Genomic DNA, 22,562 nt, shown 5'->3' with positions numbered 1-22,562 from the left:
AGTCATCTTTTTCCATTCAGACTGTAATTATAGTGATTTTTTTTTTCCCCCTTTCCCTCCCCAAGCCAGAACTTGCTTTTGTTTGAATTCTACTTGATTTATCAGCTATGAATGAGGACTATGAAAATGCTGACTGAAGCAATGTTGTTGTTTTTCTTGATGTTCCTTACTTAGAAAACTTATTTTTTTTCTTCTTCTTCTTCTATCTAATGCTCCCATAGAGGGAATAGGCTAATAAAGATAGCAGTGGAGCCAGGAAGGCACTCTAGATAGGAGGAACTAAAAAATGCCTGGGTTTGGTCAGGTCACATTTTTTTCTCCTTTAATCATTCACAGAAGTGGAATCCAAAGTTGCAGATAGAGGAATCAAGAGCACATAGGTTTTCTGAGGGGAGAAACATTGCAAGACATCTTTAGTTTATTTTGGTATTCTCCTTCTGAAATGCAGCCTTATTACTACTGTAGGTTCCCCGTTGCAATATTAACAGTTCTACCTTAAGCAGAATTTCTTTTTTTCTGTTTTCTTCACACACTCCTTTGGGCCAACCCAAACCACACATGTTGCTGTATAGCAGAAGTGCATTCTGGTGGACAGTGACACTTGCTGCAGTGGCTTAAGTGGCTCCTTCATGGTAATCTGCTGGAAGGACAGTGGATGCCCCAGACACCCAATGGTAGTTGGGGAATGCAGCATCCCCTTGGCTTTTTTGTAAGAGGCACTTTGAGTTGATCAACCCCTCTTCTTGTTGAAAGGTGGGTTAGGTGCTCCCCATATGTGTGTGACAAGTGTGTTGGGTGTCAGCCATCATCCTCTGTGCTACTCTGGAGCACTATGCTGCAGTCTTGCTGGAGGATTAAACTGCTCTTATGAAATAGGGTTGGTTTGTTTTTTTTTTTTCCCATGGGCAACACTTTTGGAAATGTTGATGTGGTCATCCATCCCTGCAAGCCAGTCCTTTGCAGCCTGGGTAGCTGATCTCCAACTTCTTGTGCTGTTTATTAGACTTAAACTGCTCTGAATATTGTTAGATAGCACTCAGAAAAGGATTCCTCTTCTGCAGAAATACGCTTTTCTGAGTATTGAGTGCCTTAAAAGGAGCAACTCCTTCTTCTGCAGTGAGCATGAGGGGAGAGGGAGCAGGAAGAGACTGCAGTTGAATCCTGCTGCCTTGTTGTCTGCTGGGCTGGGTAACAGAGACTGAACATACACATCAATGTGTAGAAATAAAAACAAATCCAGCAGCTTGCAAATGGAATCCACCTTAAAGACATTAGTTTGTTCCACCTTAAATATGTAATTTCCCCAAATTCCTGGCCATGTGCTGATCCTCATTTCCTGTCCTTTTTCTTTTTTTTTTCTTTTTTTTTTTTTTTTTCTTTTTTTCCCCTAGTTTGCTTCCCTCTGGAGTAATTCCAGTGCTCTGGAGCTGGAAAGCAGATGTGACTCTCAGACTCAGACTCACAGAGGCACTTCTAACTTTTTTTAACATTCCTATGGTTTGAATCCATTTTTTCCTTCATGTAATATAAACAGGGAGGGTTTTGGAATCACCGAGGAACCACATCACTGCACCTAATTCTGCAACCCTCCAAATTCAATGCTGTAGAAGCTAGAGGCGATATTGGTGTGTTCCTTATTTTGTCCTGTGTGCATTACGACTTTAAAAAAAAAAAATCATTGGGACTCTGGAGAAGTGAAAGAGCAGCTCTGACCTGGGATTATTCTTACGGTTCTACTAAGTTCAACTAAGTTCAGTGGATCTGTGTGCTTCCCAGTATGATCATAGCTGGCATTAGGATCCTTTATTTAGATCTTACTTTGTATCAAATACTGTCACCTGGAGATAATGTCATGGTGCCCAAGTGGATTGCAGGTCAAGTAAGTAGCAATATGCTAAGTAAAGCTTTTGTTATTTGTCTGCATCTTCATTTTGTGGTTCATTCTGAGCCTCAGCCCATGTGAATGAAGTGCAGTTGGGAGGTGTTAGCAGCGCTGAAATGAGGAGGTATCTAGGATGGGGTTTGAAACATCCCCAGTATGTTGTGAATATAAATGGAGGAAGGATACTTGTGATTCAACTCTTAGACATGAAATTGTTACCGGTTCAGGACTTCTCTGAAGCTGATTAGCAGTTGCCTTAGTTCTTTCACCTATAAAACGGGGAGATCAAGTAGTCTTCTAAGGTGATGTTTGCAAAGGGCTTTGAGATTACCAAATTCAAGGACTAAGGTGAAAAATGTAAGCCTATTTGACTTACATAAGTAGCTTTTATTTGCGATGTTGCCCAAATAAACTGGCGGTTGCTGGCAGCTACTGCTCAGCATTAACTTCAGGTTGAATTTGGTAACTCACAGGAAGAAATAACCAGCAACAGACTCTCTACTGAGGGTATGTTGCCCAGAATTATTAACTGTCCAGCTATTGCTGCTACTATTCATTGGGAGAAACTACGTGAGATCAGAGGTGTCTGAAGCAGCAGGGTTATATGGGCTGATCCAAATACATACAGTTGGCAGGAGAACTAACAAGCCAGTACAGAACCTGCCTGTGGCTGCCTTTCTAATCTTAAACATGTTAAGTCTCCCACAAACTAAGATGGATGTAAACTGTTTTTTCTTGCTGATTTTGCACAATCAAGCTCTGTTGAAAATAACCTTTGGAACTGGAGTGCTCAGTGCATCGGCCAATGTGGCTTTCTCACAGACGAAATCCTTTACATCTGCAGATCATGTAAAGGTATAAATGTCCTTTAAAAAACTTCCATGATGCACAGGCAGCAGAAAGCATTGGTCAGTAGCTCTGCAGAAGGGCCATCTACTGCAAAAGGGGATGAAGCAAAAAGTCTTCAGGGCTGGAAAATGGCACCGAGAGATGCCTTGCCACAACAGGGGACGTGGCAGGAACTGAGGCCTTTTTTTTTTCTTTTCCTTTTTTGGCTTGGTTTGAGGCTTATCAGAAAAGCCTCAAAGGGGACAGGATCGAATAGATCCAAATTGCATCTTGACATAGCATCAATGGCTGGATGCTGTGTATCTGTTGGAAGTCAAATCAAGTCATTATCATTTTGCTGCTACTTGTTAGTCTCCATGCGGCAAACAAAGCTCAGAGCTGTTGGGATGCTTTCCTTTGACACCAGAATCTTTGGAAAAACTTGTCATTAAACTCTCTGAGCAGGGAGATCTCATATCTTTGCCTTCGTGTGTGACAGAAGGCAGGTATATAGGGAGAAGCAGCATCTCTAGTATCCTGGCTGATTTAGATGGAAGGGGAGGAAAAGGCAAGATTTTTGAACAGAAAAGTCCTTGTGGTCATTGCTAGAAGTACAGTGATTGTATTTACTTTTGTACAGGAAGAGTAATGAAGAAGTCTAGGGAAGCAAACCTACACTGCATTTTCCTGTTCCCCCAATAAAGTCCCAGTGCCACTCTTGAGTGTCTGGATGTGGTGAATGAGCCCAGGGTGTGCCCTGGTGCCGAAATCTCACCACAAACCTCAGAATCCAAGTGTTGGCGTGACAAAGTTGCTCATCTGCCAGGGAATGATTTGCTGATATTCCTCCCACCTTGGCTCCTTTCTCTGCTGTCTAATGAGTCTCCATTTTCATTAAAGAGCCTTAGAGTCCTACTGTTTTAACATTTGTATTTCCTGCAGATTTCCCAAGCACCAGGATTTTAATGATGCCTGCTTTCCCACTTACAGTTCAAGTGCCTGCTTTGGGTATCTTGAAAGATTAAAGAGAGAAGGGTTTCAGTGACTCACTCTGTAGCAAGTTAGGGTTTCATTAGGGAAAGCAGAGTTCATCCACGTGGTCCTCCCTGGAGTCAGATTGTAATCTGAAGTCCCTGCTGAGGTGTTAGGAATGGCAGGAGTTAGAAAAATCATCTTCTCAAAAGCCCAGTTGTGGAAGAATGACTTCAGTTTGAAGAGTACCATGAGAAGCTCAGGTTGGTGCTCTGGGAACACATACTGGAATCAGGTGTCTGTTCAGATTTCGCAGTTTATTTCTTCAAATAGTCCCTAGCTTGTTAAGGAAAATGAGTCTCCATCAAAGCCATTTTTCTTTAGTCAAATTGTTTCTCGACCTTGCAGTGCCAGAGGAAGGTGCAGTAGTTTGAGTCCCATATTCTCCATAAGAGAAGCTGATCATAGAGGACTGGGAGTTATGGGAGGAGGGGCAGTGATCATTATAACTGCAAGGAGGGAGGCTTGCACAAGGGCCTTAAACTGCAGATGTAGGGGGTCTGTACTGGGCTCTGTACACCCTTATTTGAGCCCTTTTCCATTTTGAGTTGCCACTAGGAAGTATTAAAACTACTAAAATATCTTACTAGTTTGCTTTTTTTGCTGTATGGGAAAATACTGAGTTTGCCTAGTACTGTCTAAGCATGGCATAAAACAAACTGGTGAAGCCCTTTGCCTTGTGAGTAACTGTATTTCTTATCCAGAGAGACTCCTTCCTTAGGATGATTAGTGGCTTTTAACAGCAGTCCACAGTTCACTGCTAGCTCAGCTGACTGAGATGTCTAATCAATAGGTAATAAATGGATAGAGACCACAAAAGCTTATCTGAGAACCGCAAAATTTGTTTTATGTTACCATCCATCACTTTTGCCTTAGCTGTTATATTTGAAATGCGTGAGAAGGCTGCGTTTGATGTGCTGATGTTTCCTTTTGCATCTGCAGGTATCTAGGCAAAGAGGGCTGGGCCCCAGCTTCATATCTGAAGAAGGCTAAAGATGATCTTCCGTCTAGGAAAAAGAACTTAACTGGGCCAGTGGAAATCATAGGAAATATCATGGAGATCAGTAACCTGCTGAACAAGAAATCATCCACTGACAAGGAAACTCAAGCAGAAAATGAGACTGCAGAAACCCATATTACCAAGAAGGAAATCAGTTTGCCCATCCTGTGCAATGACTCTAATGGCAATGCCATGATGACCCCAGACAAGCAGGCTTCCAAACTGGCCCAGGGATCCCCAGCCGTAGCAAGGATAGCACCACAAAGAGCTCAAATAAGTAAGGCAGTAAAGTAGTCTGGGTTTCCACTGGCTTGCAATTAATTCTTGGTTTCTACCTTTCAGGGCTGGCATTGCCTGTCAGCTAAGGTCCCATGTGTCCTGGCCTTATAGCTGAGTCCACACAAGCAGATGTTTGCATTGTCTGTAGATCTGCAGGGACTCCAGGGCATGGTCCTTCATTAGCAGTGATAAAATTTAACTTCACTTTATGTAAGGGCTGGCTGGTGGTTCTTTATCTTACCTTTACTTTTTTTCTTTTTCCCAGAGAAGATTTTTTCCTTTTGAACACTCTAAAATGTGTTCCCCACCCTCAGTAATGCAGATGATGTGATGGTGTGTTAAAGTCAAGGAGACCACCTATGTCTTCTCTTGCATTTGTTCTGCTGTTTTCCTGGGGGCAAGTTGCTATAATGTTTTTACTACTTCATCTGCAAAACGCAGATGCTAACGCTAGTCTGTGCAAGGAATGGCAAGATGTTATGAAAGAGGACAGTGTGAGTGTTATTAATTTAGTGGATTATTTTTACTGCTGGGGGGAAAACTAGGTATTAGGCCAATTCTATGCTGGCCAATCTCCAATGGAGCTGGTCAGTTTCAGCAGAAAATACAATCCACTACTTTCTGGCAGTGATTTCCTCTTAAATTTGCTGGCTTAGCTAAGATGAATAGCTAAGCTACCTTGGTATTTCTAATATACCCTCATAGTTTCCTATCTTGTTTCATAGAGATGCCTTAAATATTGCAAATACTGACTTCTAATATTCTCAAACTGTGTAACAGCAGAGAGCTGCTGAAAAATGTGTTTAGCGGTACTTACAAAGTTAAATAAACTCTCCCTTTTCCCTTTCCTGCTCAGGTTCTCCAAATCTAAGAACAAGGCCGCCCCCACGAAGAGAATCCAGTCTGGTTTGTATTGGTTTATGGTATATTTTAGCAGTGGGGTAGGTGTGTGGGTGCTTTATGAGACTTTCTACAGCCATACAAGGTGTGGGGGGTATCTGAGAGACCCTTTATTTGCACACCTGTTCATTTTATTGTTTAACTATTGAGCAGACCTCTGGACGTCCTAATGTTAATTGGGGATTTCTGTCTTTCAAAATGTTGCCCCAACTAAGCAGGTATTGAACTGAAGGGAGAACATCCTAGAGCTGCTACGTTCTGTGCATGAGCGTTAAAGCCCGTTTGGCTGACCCAGAAGGTTTAAAGTTCCTCTGGGTGTCTTTAGCCCAGACTGGATCTTTTGACCTTCTCTTGTCTTTAACAACTGGGAACGTCTTCCCTCCTTCCATTGCTACCATCTTTGAGGTGGCTAAGCTTCACTCTTGTGTATGTTTAAAGTGACTTGGGGTCTTATGGAAGGATGTGTGCTACAGGAATGAGACCTCCTATGATTGTTTATCCTTAAAGCTAGAATTGTGGAAGTTTGGCCAATTTGAGATTAAGACTGTCATCTTCAGACAGGAACTACTCAGTAGTCTATTTGCACAAAAGTCATGCTAATAACTAGTTTATAACTAGGCAATACATAGTGTTTAATCTTTGCTGTATCCTTTATGAGCAGTATGTGACTTGTAATTTTTCTGTGTCATCTGAGATGCCTCTTAACAAACTAGATGAATAGCATATTAGCATTGTCTTCCTATTTCTCTTTGCACTATTTTCAATTAGACTTTGTTTTGGCAAGACTACTACACTTAATCCCATGCTAAAAATAACAGTGATAATATATGTGAAACCCTGAACATGTCTGCTGTTTCCAATTATCTTCATTTAATCCAAACCATCCTATTATCTGAAGGCATTTTATTATGCTGCACTTCTGCTGTATTTCAGCATTTATAGTGCAGAAACATCCAATTATAACATTGTTAGACACGGTTCCTAAGGTGCAGTGATGCATTCTCTGTAAAATGCCACATGCTGTGCGTGATGAAACATGGATTGTTAGTTACAACGAGGATTTCTTAGAAATGGAGGAGCGTGTGAATAAAGCACAGTATGCAATTTGCCTTTCTTCCATTAATGGCTTAGGATCATTTTGTGTCCTTGGCTGTCCTGTGTCTGTCTGTGGCAGGTCTGACCTATGTTCAAGAGATCCTGACATACTGCAGTTCTTGTGTTAGAACCATATGCAGTGAAGTGCAGAAGCTGTGAAGCTTCACCATTATCTAGTCGTTCTGTAGATGAGCAATGTGCTAATCTGAAAAGCTTTCAATATTGAAATTCTTGAAAGGACTCTTATCCCATTTATCACCTTAAAAATGATTGTAACAAGCTCTAAAATGTGATAGCTTAATGTAAAGGCACTCAGTGGAGTGCCTTTAGAGGAGTCTAGTATGCTGCCAGAATGCCTGTAAATAGCAGTGTCCTGCTTCTCATGGAGCCTCTATGCAATTTAAATGCAGGTTGTGTTGGGATTGAGTAGAGGTTCTGGGTCTCTCTTACAAGGAGGAACTGGAATCTTTTGATCCTATAGTGAAGTCCTTCCTTTCTTCTACCACTTTAGCTGAGCAAAGCTCTTCATAGGGGTCTATGATATTATCCTTGTTTCTTGCTACAACAGATGCCCCCTAGCTCATATCACTGACCATTTCAGATTGTTTAAAAATCCAGCAGCAGATTAAGAGCAATTCATTAGGATTACATTTTAAAGTAGTATATTTGATGATAGCTAGAAGCTATTACGCACCTGCTGCAGTGCCATTTTCTATGGTTGTGGCAAGCCATCCAATACTGAGTCTTTCTAGACAAAATCTCAGAGTAAATGGGCTGTTGTTACTGAGACTGGAATGGCAGCTCACACTTTACGGCCCATCAGTAAAATGTTTTACTGTTCAGGTAAAGATTATCACAGTTTTAATAGCTGGTGAAGGTGGCATGAACAGTGTGTATTTTGAAAGGCTTCTCTCTTGTGGCCCATCTCAATACATCAGCTTCCACTCTGGAGAACTGGGAAGTTGTCATTAGGAAGTAGCGCAGGAAGAAGGAAGAGTTTTAGTGAATAAAGGCAAATATTTTTTCATGCTGCTGTTCAGCCCACTGTTTCTTTGGTTTAATTGAACAAAACTTCCTATTTGCTGCAGGGTTTTCAGTTGCCCAAGCCACCAGAGCCACCCTCCGTGGAAGTGGAATACTACACCATTGCAGAATTCCAGTCGTGTATCTCTGATGGCATAAGCTTTCGTGGAGGACAAAAAGCAGAGGTGAGACTTAACAGTGCAGCTGGAAAAATTGTAATATTTGGCTATTGCAGGGGACTGGATTGAAAGGGGAGGAGTGGAAAGCAATTGGTTGAGATTTTTGTCTAAGTAACATGTTCCTTGTCATCTCCTAGGTTATTGAAAAGAATTCTGGTGGCTGGTGGTATGTGCAGATTGGAGAGAAGGAAGGATGGGCTCCAGCATCTTACATTGACAAGAGGAAGAAGCCGAATTTAAACAGAAGAACCAGTACTTTAACCCGCCCAAAAGTTCCTCCACCAGCACCTCCCAGTAAACCAAAAGACTCTGAAGAAGGAACAACTCCTGGAACGGTTTCTTCGGGAGATACCCAGGACTCTCCCCACAAGCTGAAATACGAAGAACCTGAGTATGATGTGCCTGCCTTTGGCTTTGACTCGGAGTGTGAAGTGAGTGAAAGTCATCGTGAAGAGGGCACTCCTGAAAAACGACTGTTTCAGCCCCTCAAGCCCTCTCCCGTGTCATCACTTCAGAAAGCAAAGTTCAAAGTAGGAGAGTCTTCAGAAGATGTTGCTCATGAAGAAGAGACCATCTATGAGAATGAGGGATTCAGGCGTTATGTGGAAGACGCTTTGTCCAATAAGGAATCTAGTGGAGACTCTGATTCTCAGAAAAGCTCCTCTCTCTCCTTGATCCGAAGGAATTCTCCATGTTCCAGCTCTCCTAAATCATCACTTGTGAAGCTCAAGACGGACAAAAACATCCAGCCCGATCTTGGAAAATGTCACTATTCCAGGAGCGAGGAGACAAAACCAAGGTCAGCTTCAGATGTTGGCTTACGTAGCATGCCAAGAACAGGCATGAAGAAAGAGCCTGGGCAGAGTCCTTCCATTAGAGCAAAGCCAATTGTTAGGCCCAAACCCTTCCTGAACAAGGCAGACTCTCAGAGCCAAGAAAAGATGGATATCAGCACTTTAAGGCGTCAGCTGAGGCCAACTGGGCAACTCAGAGGTGGACTTAAAGGTTCAAGAAGTGAAGAGTCCGAGAGCCCCCCACACACAGCTTCTGAAAACCGAGACGATCCTGTTAGGAGGAGCTCGGCTGATCTCATTACAGCTCCTTCCCGTGGCATTTTCTGCTCTAGCCATCCAGCCAAAACTGAACAAGAAAATGAATCCAGATGCTTCTATGTGACCACTGACTCATACCAAAAGGTACAGGATTCTGAAATTTGCTTCCCAGCAGGAGTAGAAGTGGAAGTGCTAGAAAAGCAAGCCAGTGGATGGTGGTACCTGAAATATGGAGACATGGAAGGCTGGGCTCCTTCCCATTATTTGGCTCTCCCTGATAACCAGCGAGAAACCACATCAGCAGAGACTGATGCCTCATTTGGCAGGAACAGGAAAAATGAAAACAAGTCAAACAGTTTAGAGAAGATAGAGAAGAGGGTTCAGGCTTTGAACACCATCAACCAGAGCAAACGCGCAACACCACCCATCCCAAGCAAACCTCCTGGTGGTTTTTCAAAACCATCAGGGCCAGTCAAAATGAGGAATGGTGTGAGGCAACTTGCCGTACGGCCACAGTCAGTGTTTGTGTCTCCACCACCAAAGGATAACAACCTGTCATGCTCCTTGCGCAGAAATGAGTCTTTAACAACTACAGATCATCTTAGGACCGTCCGTCGGAATTCGTCCTTCAGCAACGCATGGTCACAACCTGGTGATGCAAAGGGAAAGCAGCCTGAGCGGTCAGGTACAGAGGGCTCGGAGACCACCTCCAACCTCCCTACCCAGAGGAATGGGATTCCTGTGTCCACAGTCAGGCCAAAGCCCATTGAGAAATCCCAGTTCATCCACAACAATCTCAAGGACATCTATGTTTCCATTGCAGACTATGAAGGAGATGAGGAGACTGCAGGGTTTCAGGAAGGTGTCTGCATGGAAGTCCTCGAAAGGAACCCAAATGGCTGGTGGTACTGTCAGATCATGAATGGCGTGAAGCCATTCAAAGGCTGGGTGCCCTCAAATTACTTGGAGAAAAAGAACTAATATTGCATAACTTTAACCTCCCTAATTTATACTGTTCCTGCTGTGTACATGTGGAAAAAACAATTGCTACACAAAAAGACGTTTCCCTGTGCTCCAGTTTGTACAAAGGGACAAAGGAGTCTATGCTGAGGACAAATCGGCCATGTTCTGGAGAGGTTTGTGGGGTTAACGTGTCGTAATCACCTATGAGGAAGATGCAGCATAGTCAAATGCCTTTTTGTGAAGTTGTTTATAATCTTGTATGTGTAACAGGGTATGACATCCCATTTTTCCCGTTATTGATAGGAAACCAAATGTGTGCCTTTTGTGAGAGAGAAATACACATGCATCTACTTGGGGAGTTTTGTGCCAAACTCTGTTTTACAATCTTGGCTCCCTTTCTCCTCGTTCTTGTCCATACATGGAATACCCAAGAGTTTTGGATGCGTTTCCACAACTTAGTGAGAAGCGAATGGAAGTTTCTGAAACACAGAGGGACTCTAATCCTTTGGAGATGTTCACTTTTTTCTTACTGTTCTCAACAGTTGGTTGGTCCAGAGCTGGAGCCTTTTCATCGCAGAGAGATTTGGTCTCTGACTTCAGCTGTGTTTTGTTGTTACTGCTAACTCACCGGAAAAGCCAATGAGGTGGTGTTGGTTGGGGGCTTTTGTTTCCTTTTGTTCTGTCATGTTCTTTGAGTTGGGATTTCAGGTGTTCTAAGGCAGCGATGCCTACTGGTGCTTGTAAAAACAAACCTACAAACCCTGTGCTTAAGCACGTCGATTACTTTGTAGGCTCCGTATTTAGTTCCATGCCTGACTCCTGCCAGGTGATCCTGGTTGATTCTCTTCCTGGAGGTGGGTTTCTTAAAACTTGTCATAATATCAAAATGTACAAAAGTCCCTTAAGACACTAAAGACAAAGCTGTCAAATGTGTTACTTCTGTTTTTGCAATCTGGTCCAAATCCAAGCGTGCTGACTGCTGGCAGAGCCCACCAAGGTATTAGTTAGAAATAGCCGTAACCTTCTGCAAGATCAGTGTTTACAATGGGGGAGGAAAAAAAAGCCATCAAACTCAGTCTGCACATCCTTAATTTGTATATTTTTGGGGAATTGTTTTTCTGTGTTTTGTGTTTGTCTTTTCTGTGCATTCTTGGTTTACTTTATTTTTTTTGTCTTGTTTTACCAGAAGAGACTTAAAACTGAAGTAGGAGCCAAATATGTGTTTCTGTTCCCACTTGAATCCAAAAAGTACATTTGTACTGGAAAGCGTGCCTAGGCTTCTCAGGCTCAGAGATTTAATATCAAAGAAATTAGGTCTACAGTGCATCTAACCAGGAAGCTGCCTCTTCTAGTTCCATTTCTGTTTGCCTTTCTTAACTCATGCTCTGAAATGTGGCACATGGTGGGAGCAGTGTGGTGGGAAATGGAAGAGGCATCCATTGGAAAAGGCTAGGAATATAGAGTTATTCGTGAGGTAGCCAACTCTTGTACTGTAATCATCATTGGCTAAATCCCTACTATACTTGAGGAAGTCATGCTTTTTTTTTTTTAATGGCCTTGTTAATCACTCAAGATCAGTATCTAGTTCCTTTAAATAATAGGCAGCACTGTAAATCTGTTTTAAGGGGGAGGGGGCAGACCATTTCACTACTGGTTTACACAAAATGATACATGCCCTTTTTTCCCCCCAGAGTTTCATACTGATTTGGCTTGGAAGGTAAACGTTATAAAGACTTTAAAATAGTTGGGATCAAGGGGCTGAGTAAAATAGCACAACAATATTGTGTGTTACTGGGGATGTTTCTCTGCCAAAAAAAAAATACACAATTTATACGTTGTTCCTGTCTTTTGTTGTTGTTGTTGGGGTTTTTTTGTGGTTTGGGGTTTTTATTAATTTCCATAGTAACATTGAGAGAGTTGCCAACAGCTAACCTGAGTGATGTCCTTTTGGTAGCTGAAACAACATCCAGGTGCCACAACTGGCTACGAACAGTTCTGTGGTTCAAGCAGCTCTCTGCATCCAAGTGGGGAGGGAGGCTGTTTGGTTGGGATCCCTTTAAATTGTGGTGGCAGGAGGAGGTGGTGTATCTGCACAACAGCTTGTATCACAATGTGCAGGGTCCTCTTTTTACCTTAACGTCTTACTATATAATATATATGTATATATCCAGTTAGCTACATCTTACTGGATGTGTATCTGAGGCATTGTGGCCCTGTCTCTCATACTTCTCCCCATTTTCAGTTGTACTAGTATGGTAGCAGCCATAAAAGACTGCTGGAGCTGTTGTGAGATTATAATAGAAGTATTATATTCTTCTGCTGGACAGTATTAAATAGAGCAATACATAGAGTTATCTGCTAGATTGCAGTACTAATAGTAGTGACTTAGTGACTCGTATTAATGTTGTTATGATTTATTTTAACAATAATGATGCGGAAGTGGTTCATTATTTTGAATTAATGCACTTTAACAATAAAAGAAACCAAAATGGAAGCCAATGCAGAGAACTAAGTGCATTATTTAAAGGTGCAGTATATAATTATCATTTTCTTGAAGCACATATTTATTAAGAATTAACTTATTATTTAAAATATTCTAAAGTTCTGTTTAAAGACATTCCCACTAGGTCATCTCTTTGGGGGGATGCAAAAGCACAGCTCCCAGATCTTCTGCATTGAGCCACTGAATTCTCTGAGTACGGTGCGGCGTGACGTGAGCCCCTACCCAGGGAGAGGAGAGCAGCACGCAGACGGGAGAGCCCGGACTACTATAAATATTCGCACTTGCATCCAGCAAAAGCCGAGCCCAGAGCACCTCTGAACTGCAGGAGTCCTTGCAGGGTTTGGGGTGGCAAAGCCATTTTTGGCAGATGGCTGTGGTGCCTGGCTGCCGTGTGCCTTGCATGAGGCTGGTCCCTGGTGGATGTGGGTTCGCCACGAGGCTCAGGTTAGTGTGAGGGCTTCAGGACTTGCCTGTGAAACATGGGCCAGCTCTGTAACAGATGTCAGTCTGTCCCACAGCTCCCTTTCCACCTTGCTGGCTTGCTTCTCTAGCTCTGGCTTTTGCGGGGAGGCAGTTTGCCGAGCTCCAAGCAGCGCAGGGGATGACACAGCACGAGGGTGCCTGCAGTACTGCCAGGGTTTTCTCAAGCAGCAGCCTGGTGTCCCATGGCTCAATTGCTCCTTTATCCCATCTCAAAGGCTTCATGGCCCCCTGAGGAGGCCAGAGCCTGTAGATGGGCTGCAAAGCCATGCTCGTGGCCTCCTTCCTCCCTCTGTCCCCACCTGCACCAGCAGAAAGGATGGGGCACAAATGACCTGCTTGATGCTAGAAATGAATGTGGGCCACTGCCTGGCATGCTGGGCTTCCCGCCTGGTGGGAAAGCTTTGGTTTGGGCTTCCCTTTATTTGGTGGCTGTTTTGACTGCTTGTGTTTGAAAGGGCACTTTTAAAGCAAATACCCCCCAATGCAGTTTTTCCCCCTTCCATCTTACCATTGTCACAGCATCTCTCATTGATCTCTCTTTTGATTCTTTCATCTGAGAGAGATCAGGAAAAGAATTATTTTTTTCCACCGGTGAGCAGCTAGTTTTGGTCAGCTCCACTGATACCTGAAATAGCAAGCCCTTTCCACTGTTAGCTGTGAAACAGAGTGAAAGGCCTTAAGCTAAATCAGAAAGGCTGACTGCAGGGCAGGAAAACCTGGCAGGGTGCCTCAGAGGACAGTGTAGTGCTAGAAGTGTTTTAGCTCTTTTCTAAAATGTTAATGTTGCCTTAAGCTTTATTTACTTAATTTGTCAGAACTGACACTGGATCAAGAGCAATATTTAAATGTAACGTACACCTCAGTGAACACTCAATGCAGAAATCAATAGTACTGTTTAAATTTATCTTTTTCTGGTTTATTCTTGAACCAGCTTGTTAAGAGGAAGAGCTCTGCAGGGCTTGGGCAAAGCCATTTGCAGCTGAAGGGGGCCCTCCTCCGGGGGAAGAGGCGGCTGATGTCACTGCGTTGCTCTCGCCCGCTGTCCGTGCTTTCCAAAAAGTCTTGAATTTGGACCAGCAGAAAATCCAAACTCCAATGCCAGAGAACAAAATTTAAGAATGTGAAAATTGTGTCTTGCTGTATACTGCAACTTTAATAATAATGAGCACTTCTGAGTTCGTTATTGAGGTTTATATAATGCCTGAAAAGTTTAATTGCTGGTTTCCCTTGTCTCCCCTTTCAAAACACTTTCTCATAACAGCAAGAGTAATATGTTTGTGTTAGCAGCCCTTCCTCGTGGGAGGCGATTCCTGGTAATTGCTTTAGCTCTCACGCCTTGCAATGGGTGGGTGTAGTCGTATGTACCAGTCCTTTGCAAGCCAAACTTTTCAAGATAAGAGATATGATGGGTGCATGCTGGGATACTTAACTAATGTGTCAACAGGAAGTTTTTAAATTGATGTGTACAGTAATAGCAAATATACAGTAATGAAGGATTGAAATTGGCTCACGGTTAGACTCTTAAAAATGGAATTTCACATCTGCACAGGTATAGCTAAAAAATGGATTTGGCCCTTGTGGATATGCACCCCGAAGACTCTTTCCATTATGATGCTAAAAAGTTTGACGAAGGCATTATATAATTGTTTTCATCACTTTCAGATCTTAATGAATCGTATTTTATTGTAATATATATTCATTGCTTTCCTCAGTTAAAAAGAAAGTTACTGCTATTATCTTATATGAAAAACAAGGGAATTTGATAAAGCATTCATTATTTTCATATTACTAGTATTAACAGAATAGGACTAGTACTATTTAATTTTAGATCATCATAGCTAGCTTGTCAATAACTCATATTTTCCTGTGTTGTATCCTACTAATTTTTTCTATTTTTTCCCAAATACTCTGCATTCTTGAGAAAAAACAAATCCAATGAGTGGATAAGTGCAATATTCGTAGAATAAACAGGCCCCTCATCCAGGACTTGGAGTGGAACGTGCAGTGTGAAATGTTTGCAATTTTCTATTCATGCACTCTTAGGGGAAGGAGAAATGCAGGGGAGGGGGCAGCTGGATGAAAACAGGACCCTTTGGTAGGTAGGGACTGATAGCTGGGGTAGTTTGGGGCAGGAATGGCTGCTTTTCATTAAAGAAGCATCACCTGTTACTGAAAGTATAAGGATTATGCAGCATGTTGCCAGGATTATGTATAGAATGTGCATTAACATACTTGTCAATACAGGACTTCTGAGCTATGCTTGAAACACTCTGTATATCATCCATGCATGATATTGTCTTCTGGTATGTCTCTGCTGGTTATGTCCTCTGTTACGCTTCAGAATTGATGATAACTTCAGAAGGGAAAATACTTCTGCTGGTGCAGTCCCAAGTTTTGATACTGTATTGTTACTTGTATTTATTGCAAGAGCTATGGGAATATTTTTACAGGTCCTCATTTCTTTTTCTCTCCTTATTGTTAATCTAAGAAAAAAGTCCCCATTTCATCTGGGTTAGTTCTCACCTGCAGAATTTCACAGCTGATTTGGGTATTGATTTCATATTTCTTGGCTTGCAAAGGCTGATCTCTCAGGTCCAAAATAAAGTTGGGCAGAAACTTTGCTCTTCAAAAGAGGGTTTGTCTTAAATTCTATTTCAATGGAAGGAGAACTTCCATCTGTCCGAAATAATGTGACTTTCCAGGTAGCAGCAAAATTTACTACCTTTGAAAAACTGGACTGTTTTTGTAAGATGCAAGAGAAATGTGAAAGCCAGAGCATTTGATTGTCTGAGCTCCAGGGAGTACATCTCCTGTGGCTCTAGTTCATGTCCCTGGAGAGGGAGTGTACCTCAGCTTTCTGCTTAACTTTTGTCCTGCTGTTCTTAAGTTTGTCAAAAAGCCTTAATGTTACCAGAGACCTTGGCATGCAACAGAAAAACTGAATTCTGCAGCCGTACTGAAATAGTATCAATTACATGATTTTGGAAAACCTCTAATACTTTACAAATGCATCTGGTTTTGAGGAGCCAACTTAATTCTTTCATGTGCTCTTGTTTAAAGTGGCAAGCAGTCCATGAGCATCAGTAGAGTTACACTGACAGAAGATCCACAGTGGAGCAAAGCATCTCGCGGGCGCTCAGCATGGACCATTCTCAGCAAAAGCAAGCGCCGTGCACTCAGTTCCTACACCTCCCAAGGGTGCACAGGACCACTGAGCCTCAGTGCTGCCATGCCATGATCCACTTCCCTGCAGGTCTTGCAGCTTTTTAAAACCAACTGGAGCTTTGCTGCTACTTGCTGGTGGCTTCCCATCACCGGCGGCTCCTTCTCTGGCAACTTCAGATGCTATTTAGCCATGTAGTGAAGTGCTGTGTATAAATGCAGTGTTTGATAGCTGCCAACAGTACCAATATGATGGTCTGAGAGCAAATGTTTATGTAAGTTATTATTTTTTCATTTGCTTTTAGTTGCTTGGTAGAAGCAGGGACCACCAATGCGGCGATGCGTGGGGAATGTGTCTGCACATTGAACTGTTTGATGGCCTCTGCTAGCTCTGCCCAGTGCTTGTATTTCTCTTTCTCTCCCTCTGTGCTGCTCAGTAGTCATGTCTGTTGCATGTGTCTGTAATTTTCAAATAAAGTACTGTATGTAGGGCTGGATCCAGAAGCCCCCGCAGTCAGTTGACTTTGGGTTGGGATGTAGGTTGCTGTTGCTGCTTTTCCTCCTCCGTCTTAGACACCACTCGGAGCAAAGCAGAGATGTCTGTAAGAAGTCACCCATAACTCTACTTTGGGGTGTCAATTTTGTGGGGTGTGCATGCATTGCCAAGGGTGGAACGAGGGATCTTTTTTTCTTGGGTGCCCTCACATCAGGGCTAGGACTCTGCAGCGATTCCCGGAGCGAAAGCTGTGCTGCACCACATGTGGACCTGACTGGCGTAGGCAGAACAAATTAGTTTCTCCCATTTTATAATGTCAGGGCTGGGCTGGTCCCATCAACAATGTTCTTCATTTGTTCTTGCATCAAGGTAGCATTGATTCTAGTTGGAGAGTGCAATTTTTTTGTTTTGTGTTTGTTTTTTTAATAAATAAATTTGGTTTAAAGTTTCACACTGGCGTTTTACAGACCTGTTCTTATCAGCATAAGCCACTACTGTCCTGAGTTGAGACTCCTGTTTGTTACTGAATCAAAATAATGGGAATTATGTTGATAATTTGGAAAGAAATGAGGTAACTGTATTGGCAGGGGAGGGATAGATAAAATATAAGGAAAAAGATGTTTCTAATAAGGCCATAAATTACTGGGTCTGACACTGCAGGTGCTTTCTCTGTATAGATGGTTTTAATACAACACTGCTCTGTGTTAGGATTTTTCATTACTGAGAAAAGTTGAGTTTCACACTCCGTGATACACTATGACAATCTGTATCCTGAAGCCAATGATCCACCAAAGACAGACAAACATGGGTTATATGTTTGTTGTCGTTGAGGCAGTTTGTGTGTCTGGGAGTTGGCATACACTGAGGTTCGGCTGATGGAGAGGGCAAGAGCAGCTGTTCTAGGCCTGCCTGCGTTGGCCTTCTGTGAAACAACCCTGTGCTAGTGGCACTTCGGGGAAAATGTTGGGTTTAGTGATCTTTCCCTGATGCTCAGGGTTATTTGGTTACAATGGTACCTGTCTGTCTTGGTCCCTGCTTGGTGGAGGAGAAGAACAGAGGGGAGGGAGAATCACTTGGCACTGTAGGAGAATTTTTAAAGTATAACATTTAATATGACAATATTTCAGGCTTCTCCAGATATTCTCCTTCAAAGCTGTGTTAGTGACTCTGTATTTGTCTGAAATTTAAGCAACATGGCAGCTTTCTCTGTACAAACAGTTCTTTTGTGGTTTGAGAGCTTGTTCTTGAACTGCTTCTGGGTCACCAGGGGAGTCATAATAAATATACAAAATCCCATCATCACCCTTGGGGATTAGACTGAGGGGGGCATCAAATTCTGTTCTGACTCTGGGTCCCTCAAGCATCCAGGTTCAGTTTGTTTCCATCCCCTAGAAGCAGGACAGAAGAGAATAGTGCAGTCACTGGAACTTAGCCTGTAACAATTAGTGAACTGGAGCAAATAAAAAAGGAATGAAAAAGAAACCTTTTAAAAAATAAAATATTTCACTGAATAGCTGAGTTAACTATTTCCTGTCTTGGATTGGGTGGGGCGGGGGGGAAGTTATAATTGTTTCCAGTCTCTAGGAGGAATTTTTCTGCAGCATGCTGAATAGGCTTGCTTGAAAAGACTTGCTCATTACTCATGGCGAGTTCAAACCTGGAGTATTGCAAAAGCAAAGTGCGTGTAGCATTACAATGACTTTTTTGTACTGAGGGTCCAAACTGAGTGTTGCGGGGTCAACAGTGCACAGAGTAGGTGCATTTCTGCTGTCTGGCTAATTTCACATTATATCAGTGCTATTCCTTTAATTGCAGATTTAATTGCAGTGCTCATTATTCTGCCTGCAATGTTTGGGGAGAATCAAGCAGATGAGCCTCCTCGGTGAAGACTTAATATCAAATTTCATGTCAGGAGAAGTCTTGCCAGCAGTTTGACTGGTGCTTAGGCTAAAGTTCAGATGCAGATAACTCAAGGTGGGTGTTGAAAGCAGCTCAGTTGGACACGTACATCTGTAGCTGTTTCCAGAGCTGTTAGTTAGCCAAAATTGTCTTTGGAAATGGTGGGTAGTCAGGTATTGGGAGCCTAAACCTGTTATTGAATGAAGGCTGAAATCTGTTGGAGCAGTTGTGCTCCTCTCTGTTAGCAGAGCAATTGCACGTGTCTGGACTGGAAACCCCTATGGGTTTTGCTGTCCCAAATTTGTATTTGACCAAAAAAAAAAAAAATCGATCTAGGCCTGGTCTAAGTGAGGTTTTGCAGTGGGTTTCCTAGATGGTTGATGTTCTTAATGTGACCTTGAATATTAGATGCTGTTGTTGTTTCTGTGTTGGTGTAGCGCTCCATTTTCTAGTGGTTAGGTGGTGGGAATGTACCTGGTGGGAGCTTGGGAGAGTATGTCGGTGACCAGAGATAGAGAAATGTGTGGCTGGCCTTAGTGTGTGTGGTCAAGTTGGTGACACTTTTTTTGTCTTTTTTTGTTTGTTTGTTTTCTAACATGGGAACCATTCTGTCTGTTCTGCTTGGGAAAAGGTCTAGAAGTTGGTGTGGTTTCTGTTGCAGTATATATGAGAAGGAATAACTGAGAGTTGCTTTTTTTTTTTTTTTTTTTTTTCTTTTTAAGAGAGTTTAGGGGCGGGAGTCCATTCAGTTTGGTTTGGGTTGCAAGTTAAGCCAAGAGAGGAAGAAAAGGAGTCTAGGGAAACCCTTTTTTGCGGTAACATCTTTGGACCATATTTTCTTGTGGCCTCTGATCCAGCTCCACTGAAGGTAGTGGAGTGATTATCGTTCATCGTGCAGATGTTAGAGCTTTTGGCCAAGTACTGATTCTTGCAGAGCTGACAGGTATTTTGACATTCACAGCATGGCTCCTTAATGTACCTATAGCAAATGTGAGCTAGAAACAGAAATAGTAACTGCAGCCTCATGCGTTGTCCAATTTTTATTCCATGAACTCGAGATGGTGACTAGTTGGATAAAACTGTTTGTACAGTGAACAGCTCCTGCAAGGGTCCAGGTGTGCCTGGGTCTCTGAGATGCTTTCCTAGAAAATGAAATCACATGCATGATAGAAAATTTTGACTTTCTCCATCATCCCAATAAAATTGAAACCCAGAAAAATGACACATTTTTTTGCACTTAACAGTACCTTTTGCCATTGATGGCAAGAGTTATCGTTAATGAAGGGTCAGATGCCCCAATCTGTCTGAACTGGCACAAAACAGAAGACCTTTTTGTGACTGGTCCCTGAGTCTGCATGTAAGCATGGTAGATTTGATGCAGATAAGAGTACTAGTTAACAAAGATGAGTAACTTCTCTAATGCAACACAAAAGATGCATTATCAGTGAGGAAAACATAGCTCTCCTTTTTGCCAAGTGACCAAATGTCCCTCAAGCTTTAGCACAGATCAGCTGGGGACCTGTGATGATTTAGCTGATACATACGGTACTGTGTGTCTGGTTCTGTGACTGGGGCAACAGAAGTGCATTTCTGTCCCAGTGAGAATTAATGAAATTATCATAGGATAATGTTTTCATTGCTCTGGATTTGTCAGTGGGGGGGAAACAGTTGTGCAAAACATCCTCTTCCCCCTAGTCCACACTTGCAGACTTGACTTTAGTGCCACGTCCAGAACTGGTTTCAGAGCGGTCCTCATGGTTATCATAGGCCAAGTGCAGTAAATGAGGGGTTGATCCAGCCTGTGTCTGCTCATGTCACAGGCATGGGTGACTGGGTCAGGGTTTTGCTGCCCTATGTGGGACGGGGCGCACTCGGGGTGCTGCCCTCTTCTCTGTGACTGCTGAACGGCCACGTGCCATGCCCAAGTGCTTGCTTGGAGAACTGCAAAACAACATGAAGCAATTGAGGTTTGGGGGTTTTCCCTAAAGCAGCACATTCTGAAGCAGTGAAAACAAATGTTTGTTTGGGGGATTTTAATTATGTCTGTGCCTGTAAAGGTGAAAACTCTGCATGGGTCACTCAACAGGGAGTGAGAAACACAAATTGTCTCGGGCAATTGTGCATGTGAAGATGCAGAGCAAAAACTTCAGATTGCTGTGCCTAAAAGCAGATCTCAGCATTTCTCTTTAGGCATTTATCAGAGCTGGTATTATCTTGGAACTGAACAGCATTTAATAATGGTTAATTAAGACTGCTCGAAGACTCCTGGAGGAAAAGAAAAGACAAATTGGGTTCTAGATGCTTGTAGAGGAAGAAGTTGCAATAAATGTAAAATATTGCCAGGTGCTTTATGAACTTAATGTTTTTCCTAGGATTGTCACAGATCCTTGTGACTGTACCCTGGCCCACACTAGTGCTGTGGCACAGCAACTAGGTATAGAACCCTCTGCAAAAATCCATAGCCATGCATTTGTGATGGGCATGTGTGTATTGGAAAAGATGAGCCTAAAAAGGGCCTGGAGTAAATTATGCTCGATAAGAGCTCCCGATTTGCATGTTCCAGATAATGCTGGAATAACTTGCATTTAGACAACTGCAGCTCCTTCCAGGCATCTGCCGTCACACACCCTGACAGCACGCAGGTGCTGCAGTCTGCTGGGCTTTGGAGGGTGGCAAGTGCTAGCGGAAATGGAAATTCAGGATGCACGCTATCACTGCCCTTCCTGTTCTTCAGCCATGCCCGAAGTCAGGGCTCTGCCGGGCCAAAGCAGGATCAGGCCCTTGGCACAGTGTTTGCCCTGTCCCACGGGGCTGAGCTCAGCTCTGCCAGGCGCTTTGAGTGACGTTGGCTGGCGCTGTGCACTGCTGCACAGCGATAACGCTCTCCTCTGTGAGCGCAGGACCAGGGGAGGTTGTGAGGGACTGCCAGAGTTTGAAGGCTGTTTTCTCAGAGTTATTACAAGTTCTTGCAATGTGAACCTCTAATGTTTTCAAAGGCTCAGGCAGAAAGGACTTGCTAAACAGACTGTACCTGTCATCTCCCAATTCATTTACTGCTTGGACCAAAGGTGGTGCTAAATCTGATCTTTGTCTGTAATATTTATATTTTGTTGGACTTTTTTTTTTTAAGTGTTTGATAAAACAGATGCAGTGTCCTTCTTACATGAGAAATTTAGTCCCAGCTTGGGACACAGCAAAACTCACTGGACCTTCAGGGTCCAGAATTGTTGCTTGTTAACATTTGAGCAGGCTTGCAGTGTTCTGGGGGGAGGTGGGAAAAGGGTACTCTATCTTCAAATGCTTGCAGTCTGTAAGAATTGACTTGTGGTTTTTTTGTTTGTTTGTATTTTGTTTACATTGCCTCTTATGCCCTAAGGAAAAATAAATTTTTGACCTTTTTAATTGTGATCCAGTTGGTTTATTTTGTTTTTTTCAATTTTTTCAGTACTGTTTTAATTCCACTTGTCCTTGTCAAACCACTGAATTTAGCTTTCTCAGAATAATTTACAGCTTATATGTACATGCAATTGCAAATTTTAGCTTAGGCTTAAATGGATAAAGGAGCTTCTCTCGTCCCCTGGCCCTGAGTTGTTATTGTATGCTGTATTTTTGTCTCTTTTCTAACCTAGAGAATTTTATGGACTGCTCACTTCTGCCCTCAAACATGAAGACCTTTTGTCTGTGTTGAACAAGGTCTTAAGGTTTAAAATACTGTTAGGATGTTTTTTGGAGAGGGATGTGGCATCAGATCCAAAATAAGAAAAGCATCCTTTTACGTGAGTGGCC

General features: G+C 42.7%; 1 protein-coding gene across 5 annotated transcripts in view; it reads left to right on the top strand.

Moving 5' to 3' along the window:
• SH3PXD2A (SH3 and PX domains 2A) overlaps positions 1-22,200 on the top strand; it is a 273,440-nt gene extending 251,240 nt beyond the window's left edge. For 3 of the 5 annotated variants that reach the window (XM_072870732.1, XM_072870730.1, XM_072870731.1), the window contains exons 6-9: positions 4,685-5,019; positions 5,878-5,927; positions 8,105-8,224; positions 8,356-22,199. In XM_072870732.1, coding sequence (XP_072726833.1) covers positions 4,685-5,019; positions 5,878-5,927; positions 8,105-8,224; positions 8,356-10,251 — 2,401 coding nt within the window. In that variant the 3' untranslated portion in view covers positions 10,252-22,199. Of the gene's footprint in view, positions 1-4,684; positions 5,020-5,877; positions 5,928-8,104; positions 8,225-8,355 lie in introns of all 5 variants that reach the window. The other 2 variants (XM_072870729.1, XM_072870728.1) reach the window with 1 other exon arrangement.
• The last annotated feature ends 362 nt before the right edge of the window (positions 22,201-22,562 follow it).

This window comes from Ciconia boyciana, chromosome 8, assembly GCF_034638445.1.
Source record: "Ciconia boyciana chromosome 8, ASM3463844v1, whole genome shotgun sequence".
Classification (NCBI taxonomy): Eukaryota; Metazoa; Chordata; class Aves; order Ciconiiformes; family Ciconiidae; genus Ciconia; species Ciconia boyciana.
Note: the sequence above shows the minus strand (reverse complement) of the source record. Positions and strands in the feature narration are given on the sequence as shown.